We start from the raw sequence: 8,694 nt of genomic DNA, 5'->3' as shown, positions 1-8,694 counted from the left end.
CTGACAAGTTTCCCATCTTTTTGATCAAAGGATTCCTGTGGTTGTTTTTCCATGTTTCACTAGTTGCCTAGTTAGTGCAAGCTCTCATCCAAAAGCCTCCTATTTTGATAATTAGAATACTAAGCTAATTTACCTATATTATTTTTATGTAGCCTTATGGAGGCACTGACACATGAGTAAACAAGTAGAATCTGGCTTCCTGGTATAAGAAAGAAAGAGAGAAAGGAAGGAAGGAAGGAAGGAAGGAGAAAGGGAGGGGGTATAAATTAGGAGTATGGGATTAACAGATACACACTACTATATATAAAATAGATAATCAACAAGGATTTACTGTATAACGCAGGAAACAATATTCAATATCTTATAATAACCTATAATGGAAAGTAATCTGAAAAAGTTATATATGTACACATATATATATAAAACTGAATCACTTCGCTGTATACCTGAAACTAACACACAATTGTAAATCAACTATACTTCAATTAAAAAAGGGAAAGACAGAAAAAGACGTAGGAAAGCAAACACATTCATCTCTAATACACTCATTTTCAAGTAATACTAAAAGTAAATATCCCTGTTGAACATTAGTATATAATTTCTTTATCCCAAAATCTAACCACCTAGTGTTTTAACCAACAGTGCTGCAAATTCTGTTTTTGCCAGAGTTATGTTACCAAGTATAGTAACTTCTAGGATGATTAGAAAAACAACAAGCACAGCCTCCCACAAACCTAAGAAAAACCCATGCCAGAGGCATAAGGCAAAGGGTGAATAACCATAAACCTGATCATTTCCCTGGTGGATTAGCCCGCAGGAACTCTGATGCCGAAGGGAACAAGACCAATTCAGAAGGGTTTTTGCTGAATAGAAAGAAGTTTTAATGCCGAAGTGAGATTACCCACGGTCAAATTACCACAAAATTCCAAATCTTTTGTAAATCTGCTTGCCTATTTTTAGTTGGCACGTGAGTTGCATGCATTTGTGTGAACTGTGGTTATACACATCGGGCACAGAGTAGAGAAATAAGGTTTACCTATTTCAAAGCACACCACAGCAAAAATAAGTTATTTTTTACATTCAGATGCCTTCCTTCAACTTTGCCTGCTTAAATCTCACCCCAGCCCTATTCCCACAGGCTAAGGATTTCCCCTAGCCCCTCCTCTTGTTTTCAAATGAGCTAGCTCTTCCCTTCTCCTTCCCATGAGGCTGCTATTCCTAATACTTGTATGTTATCTTCTTACTTGTCATGGTCACTTTTATCCTCATCATCTGTTCTCTCTCATCTCTCCTGCTTACCTTCCCTACATTTGCCTTTTCTTCCCCTTATATCATGCTCTCAGCAAATTATCCCATCTCCCTATAACTAACTACCTGGCAGATGTTCTTTCTGGATACTGTTTTGAGGAGTTAGTTAGCTCTAGGATCCGAACTATCCTGGAAAGCTGTAGCTTGTATATTTAACAAGAGTGGGCCCATCCCCTAAGTACACACACATATGCACGCACACATGCTTCATCATGGACCCAGTGCGTCTTCAGTATATGTATGTTTAGCCATCAGTACCATACTAATCACAGAGAGACATCAAGGTAACCCGCAGTTTTCCACACCTCCCTACTGCCTATAGCACAGGGCTAAAACACAGACAGAACATAAAACAAAACCAAGAAAATATTTTAGCTGTACTGGGCACGATCGGGCAACACACAATAATTTTATGAGCATGAAGTATAAGCAGTATCAAAGCCATCCGTAGTTAGGATCTTGCTCTAAAAATTCAGAGTGCTCTCCATGTCAGTGAAGTGAAATTGTGTAAGCTGAGGTTTCTGCTGGTCACATCAATGTTTAACACCTGTTGGGAACCAAAGAAAAAGCATTGGGCATCTGGTGATTGAAGTTTTCTGCAGTCAAGCAAATCAGATACAAGCCAGTGGTCCATACACACTTTCACAAGTCGTTGCCTAGCTTCCAGACTGCCCTCAGATTTTCAGGTGAGAAGGGTATTTCTTAATCCCTTAGAGTACAAAAATCATTCAGTACGTAGGGAAAAGACGACAAGACCCTAAATAATGAAATACACAACCACTGCAGAGAAACAACTGCGCAAATTGGAGAAAATGTCCTCGGAGCCCTCCTTTTATTGCCTGCTTCTCCTCCTCCCTTATGGCGCCTTGATGATTGCCCAGTAAGAGTCTGATATTTCAGTGTTTTTTTCTAGGCAAATACTTTCCATAAAGTTTCACCGCATGTGCAGTAGTTAGCTTGTTTGTCAGCAACAAAATTGGGCAAAATCCTTTATAAGCTCTTGGTCGAGTTGGGGAAGTTGGTTGACAAGAAAACCACAAAAATGAGGAAACAAGTAAAAAATACAAAGTGAAGGAAAACTTTCATTTCAGGCTTTGTAATCAGGAAGGATTATGAAAAAAGAAAGTTCTGAAAAAAGCAAGAAGTAAGCACACAAGGGAAGAGCCCATTTACCATGAGGCTAGGTACTGGAACCACAACACTGCATTAAATTCAAGGTGCAGATTTTTCACATATTTAACATTCATGAAATCAGAATGTGTCTTACAATCAACAGGCTTGGAATTACTGTGAACAAGTAGCCCTCCTGACAACGGTTTGTACACGTGTGAACTTCATTGCTTCTACTGGTGTTACGAATGGATGGACTGTAAACCACTTAAGAATCATTTTAGAAAGGAATATGTATCTTGGCTGACAGTAAAATCAAAAAAATATGCTACGATGAAAACTTGTATAAAGGATCTTAGTGGCTTTGGAGTAAATTGCATAGACAGCAGGGAAAGAATTTTTATGAAATGATGTATCACCAACACCTTTGATAGTTCAGAGGAAATATCTTAACCAATTCGGGCCACATATTTTTCTTCTAAATAATAATAAATCAAATAAAATAATTTAAAATATTTACCTAGAAATTTAAATAATAAAAGAAAAACTTAAATGATATAAAACGGTTAAGATATTTCTAATATATCTTCACAGTTAGATTTTCCCTCTCCTAAATTACCTTGATGCAGATTTATCAATGTCCATGTATCTCCACCCAACATTTTCCTCTGCAGTATCATAGTAAAATGATAAAAATCTTTGGTTAAAGAAATTTTGTAAAGCTTTCCATATTTTTAAAATAGAAGTTTTAAGTGATAGGAAAGCATAGAATCATACTTTTGTAAGACTTTTTCTTTCTTTGTGGCACGGGAAATAAAGGAGCGAATTTTAACTGACGGTGTCTTATAATTGATAAAATATGGTAGTTCAAGCTGTTTGAGAAGTAGATCTCTGAGGCAAAGACAAAGTTTTACATAGGTTTGCAGACAAGAAGACGTACATGACAAGTAAGGATCCAGACCATCAGTTCCAAATGATAATAAACCCTGAATTTTCCCTTCATCTCCGTGCTGTCCTCTCTGACACACGGAACACAGAGGGATTCGGGAAGGGCTTTGCAGGAGAGGGTATCATCTGGAAGGGAAGCAGGAAGGAACTGCCCTAGGTAGCTCAGGGTTGGGAAATACCATTTGGACTTTTCACTGGTCACAAACCTGTGTTGTAGAGTTGTAGGAGAAGGTGGGTGTTATAACCATGCCGCTCACAGAGATGCTGACACCGGAAACGGAGACACTGCCCACTCCCCAGATCTCAATGTAGCCCAGTTTCAAAGGGTTTGTATCGCTGATGTATTTGTTGAAAATTACATGACTGTGCATTGTATTCTGTCAATTGGAGATAAAAGAAACCAGAGGGGGGGAAATAGCAAAATTTGTTCAAATTTTTCACAACCTCTTTTTAGGCACAAATGTAGACCATGAAGTGAGATAACTTAAGAGCCCCCCCGTCTTGTGACCTTGGATAGTGAGACCATGATTTTAGCATTCTGTCTCCTATTGCCAACTACCATCCAAATCTGCATTGGTTAAGCACTGGCAGGGTCTCTAGAATCATCCCAACTCTGAGAAGACAAAGAATCTCAGCTATCAGGAACCTTATATTCCACATGTGGGGAAGTCACAAAATATGCTGACCATTCCAAGGTGACATAGGAACAAGGGCTAGGAAACATCGAAACAGCCTGTCCGTCTGTGCTTGGTGAACTGGAATAAGCTACTGATGAAATATGAATGGGCTTAATCACAGAAGACTTCCGGGGAGCATATTATATCTCTATCTGAAGTCTAGAGGATGGGGAAGTTACAAATTAGTAAGATGAAGAGTGAAGGAATTCTAGGTGGATTTATGTCATGATTCCCAGCATCTTAGTAAGCTAGTAGAACTCTATCTTCTCCCTTCACAGTCCCAGTCACACTCACCTGGCTGACAGAAAAGCGGGCCAGGTAGTAGAGTCCTTTCCCATAGGTATCTGCAAACAAAGGACAAAGTAAGCATGATCTGGAACATGCTCTAGAATTCTAATTGCTTACCAGGTTACCTTGGTTGAGAAAGTAGGGATGATTTTTGTTTGGGTTTTTTATCTTATTTTTCTTCTTTACAGAGTTCCGTTTTGGGAGATTTAGACTCTGGCTCCAACCTCAGTTGACACAAAATGTTTGAAGTGAGTGTATACAGACGCCTCTGTCTAAGAGAGTCGCCTCATATAGTATAGTTTTCTAACACCACACTTAGTCCACTTCTCTTTCTTGTGGTCTGTGATTCCCAACATCTTGGTAGTCACCTCGGAATTTCCAGACTCCTTCTGCTAGCGACGCACATATCTGCACACACGTGCATGCACACCACATCACAAACACCAAGGCTGGTGTGTAATTGGTCAGTTTATCTTGAGAGGTCTTAGGCAATTTTTTAAATGCCATCTCCAGAGAATAGACTTCTTTGTCCTTTATCCTTAATTTATGCCGCAGGTCCAGGGAGAATATCCTTAAAGGTGGACTAGCCAGAGCTTTGTTACAGGTACTCCCGCCCCACACCCTACCTCGGTGGCTTTCTCACTCTTCCCCATACACTTGCCTCTTTCTAAGTTGCTGGTCACTCGGTCAGAAGGCATTGGCTATCCTCTAGCGCTGTGCTGTCTGAGATAGTAGCCACTAGCCAAACATAGCTATTTAAATTTAACTTAATTACAATGAAATAAAATTTAAACTCCAGTTGCTCAGATGTACTTGTCATGTTTCAAGTGCTCAATAGTCACATATGCCTACTTGCTAGCATATTGGACAACACAGATATAGAACATTTCCATCACTGCAGAAAGTTCCATTGGGTATCACTGGGCCTAGAAATTACTAATGGTGCTTGAGACATCCTCCTGAGAGGTTACTAATTCCTGTAAACTCCTAATGGAAGATTCCCCCCAATAAATAGCACAGCTGATAGAGGCATTGCCTCTCTTACTGGGACATGTAATTAGCGAATGTGCCCTTGAACATAAACCAGATATGGAAGTATAGCTCAGCTGGCTACAAAGCAACTCCCCCTACGGCTCCTATACTGCTGTTTTCCACAGTGGATTAGGACAGCTGGATAACGGTGAGAGATTCAGAGTTAAGCTTCATACGCATGAGGCACAAGGATCATGTATTATACATTTAAAAGTAACAAATGGCTATATTTAAAAGTGCACGACTGTCTTAACACAGAAAAGGAAATAGCAGCCCTATAAGGTATCCAGGAACCTAGCCAATGGTATTGACATGAATGAATCCGAGGTGGCCCTTACTCACCAATGCTTTGCCCATCATCCCAGAAGAGCCAACCTTCAGCAGTCCCCTCATCATCCAAGGCAACCTTGAAGCCTGTGAATTTCTGACGGCTGCAGTGACGGAGGAAAGAGACTTTGGGTAAAAACAAAGCCACAGCCACAAACCCAGCTTCTTCATAAAAACATAAAGGAAGTGCTTCATGATATAAAGACTGGGTACTGGGCTTCCGGAGACGTGGGATCTAGTTCTAGTTCTGTCTCCATAAGCTCTACGACTTCATGTCAGGAATGAATGAATGAATCAAAGGGAATTTTCCTTTAAGGCTGTATAAGCTCATAGGAGATCTACAATCTCTACAAAAAGCTACAAGCAAACTCACTGGCTTCCTTCCTTTCTCCACTGTGAGGAAAAGCCTAGTGCTTCAATCTTTCTTCTTTCATGACCTAATGTCCACATGTACAGTGAGTTCTGTTTACAGATGTCCTAAGTTCTTCAGTTTTCAACAGAATTTTTGCAATAAAATGAGTAGGGCTCCAAGAATTTTAGTCTGACATCAGACATACATGTATTTTAGTCCCTGCTCAACTCCTTACTAACTGTGTGACTCTGAGTTAATCACTTAGCCTCCTGAAGCCTCTCTTTGCTAATCTGAAAAATGGGGATGATAACAGTACTTACACCATAGGGCTTATCTTTCCTTTTGTTAGGAAAAATAGATAATCTCCAAATAGAAATCTCCATGTTAGTACAGTTCTAGGCACAGAGCAAGCATTCACCTGCTGTTGGCTATTATCAATTATTATATAGGTCTAGAATACATAGGCTATATATTAGGTCTAGAATTTTTAAATCTCGCATGTAAGGGATCTCAGCCTCAGTTGCCATATGGCTTACACAATTTTTCAGCAGTAATTTTCTTAGCAAAGAGTCAATTATGATCCAGTCTTTTAAAACTAGCATGAACCACGGTTGCTCTCCTGTTTGACTTCTACCTCAAATGTCACTAATGAGACCTAATAGCACACCCACTTAGATCTAAAATAGCTGTTAATTAAGAATTGTTCAGAGTAGAGAATCCAAAAAAAGGTTAAAATGCAAACAAGTAAGCAAGCAAGCAAGCAAAACTGTTTAGTAAAAGTGCTCTGGGGCCCGAGGGTGCGGTTTACAGATTGGTGGGCTTCACCAGGACCTGGGCTGCCTGGCGTGGAAGGGAGAAACGTGACGCCCTCCCTCACCTTAAGTGGGTGTTCTGTGCAGGCTCTTGCCAGGGCAGGATGTAGCCCCCACGGACATGGAGATTAATGTGGTCAAGAGGCGCTGGCAAGGTCTTCCACTCTCCCTGGGCTTGAATGTCCACACCCTGTGGGCCAGAAGAAGGTGATGGAGAGAACACATCTGCCCGAATGATGCATTTACCAGACATCTTGTCCATGCTCGGAACCTGCTGCCTGTTCAGGACCTGTTATCACACTTTTCCACGCTCGCCCAGCTGCTCTACGGGATCGAGAGCTGCTGCCAGGGCATCATGTCAGGGTCTCTTGTCTTTGGGGGCTTCTGCTGTACACACCCCATGAGATTGCAGCTGCCTCTCACCCTACCCTTACCCCATATCCTGTTTCTGCGTAGGAAGTACTGCTAGAGGAGGCTGAGCGAGCCTTCTTTCTTTCTGTTCGGCTCCCGATTCACTCCCCCAAAGACACGTTCCCTTTGTTTTGTCCCATCTCCGCCTCCGTCTCCCTCCACTGCCCCTCACTCCACCCTCATTAACACCTTTGACTCCTACTTGACAGAAATAATTAAAGTGAACTGCCTTACTTCACAAATCCTTATCTTTAACTCATTACATCTTCCTTTATGTTTCACATCTTGATCTTGCCTGTGACAGGGAGAAGCATCTCTCACCCCAGGCCATAAACCTCGATTCCTAAGAAACCGTCCTCCCTCACGTTCTCAGCCTAGAGCAAGGCTTCTCGAATTCAGCACTGTGGACGTTCTGGGCCAGATAACCCTGTGCTGTGGGCACTGTTCTGTGCTTTCTAGATGTTGACCGGTGTCCATCCACTAGATGGACAAATTTTTATCAGCAAAGATATATAACAGGTTGTTAATGGGGGTTAGCTTTAGAAGAGGGACCAAGGACTGGGAGAATAGTGAATTTTACTTTCCGTTTTCCCTTTTCCAATATTTGAATTTTTACCAGTGGAGGGATTTTTACTTTGTTAATTTTTTGGCACCCCATCTGTCTTTCAGGGTACCTTTCCAGTCCATATTCCTCTGATATCTTCCATCCTTTAACCAGTATACTTGCATTTCTTCTTCCTCTAAATTTCTACACTATATTTTAATATTCCACAGTGTTCCTTATATCGAAGGTTTTTTTTTTTTTTTTTGGTTCACAGGCCTCTCACTGTTGTGGCCTCTCCCGTTGCGGAGCACAGGCTCCGGACACGCAGGCTCAGCGGTCATGGCTCATGGGCCCAGCCGCTCCGCGGCATGTGGGATCTTCCCAGACCGGGGCACAAACCCGTGTCCCTTGCATCGGCAGGTGGACTCTCAACCACTGTGCCACCAGGGAAGCCCTCGAATGATTTTTTAATTTTTATTTTATATTGGAGTATAGTTAATTAATAATGTTTTGTTAGTTTCAGGTATACAGCAAAGAGATTCAGTTATACAAATACATGTATCTATTCCTTTTCCAAATTCTTTTCCCATTTAGGTTATTACAGAGTATTAAGCAGAGTTCCCTGTGTTATACAGTAGGTTCCTTAACTTGTTCCTTTTCACATGACCAGATGGTGAAATAGGTCTCATACACTTTGTGTATCCTCTAGAATAGGGATTAACAAATTTCACCTTTAAAGGGTCAGATAGGATATATTTTACACTTTGTGGGCCAGATAGCCTCTGATGAAACTACTCAAAACTACTTGATTCTAATTAAACATCAAAATTTTATATTTTTCTAAATGGCTTGTTCCATCAACATTTGGCTTCCTATGTTTTGTTT

General features: G+C 40.9%; 1 protein-coding gene across 2 annotated transcripts in view; it reads right to left on the bottom strand.

Annotated features, from left to right (window-relative positions):
- Positions 1 to 377: 377 nt before the first annotated feature.
- MGAM (maltase-glucoamylase) overlaps positions 378 to 8,694 on the bottom strand; it is a 138,198-nt gene continuing 129,881 nt past the window's right edge. For both annotated transcript variants that reach the window (XM_060021020.1, XM_060021019.1), the window contains exons 44-48: positions 6,920 to 7,044; positions 5,706 to 5,794; positions 4,338 to 4,387; positions 3,573 to 3,743; positions 378 to 1,855 (exon numbers count right to left, since the gene is read on the bottom strand). In XM_060021020.1, coding sequence (XP_059877003.1) covers positions 1,781 to 1,855; positions 3,573 to 3,743; positions 4,338 to 4,387; positions 5,706 to 5,794; positions 6,920 to 7,044 — 510 coding nt within the window. In that variant the 3' untranslated portion in view covers positions 378 to 1,780. The remainder of the gene's footprint in view (positions 1,856 to 3,572; positions 3,744 to 4,337; positions 4,388 to 5,705; positions 5,795 to 6,919; positions 7,045 to 8,694) is intronic.

The sequence above is a fragment of the Delphinus delphis genome, chromosome 9 (assembly GCF_949987515.2).
Source record: "Delphinus delphis chromosome 9, mDelDel1.2, whole genome shotgun sequence".
NCBI lineage: Eukaryota > Metazoa > Chordata > Mammalia > Artiodactyla > Delphinidae > Delphinus > Delphinus delphis.
The sequence above is the reverse complement of the archived record's forward strand: the minus strand, read 5'-3'. Positions and strand labels throughout refer to the sequence as shown.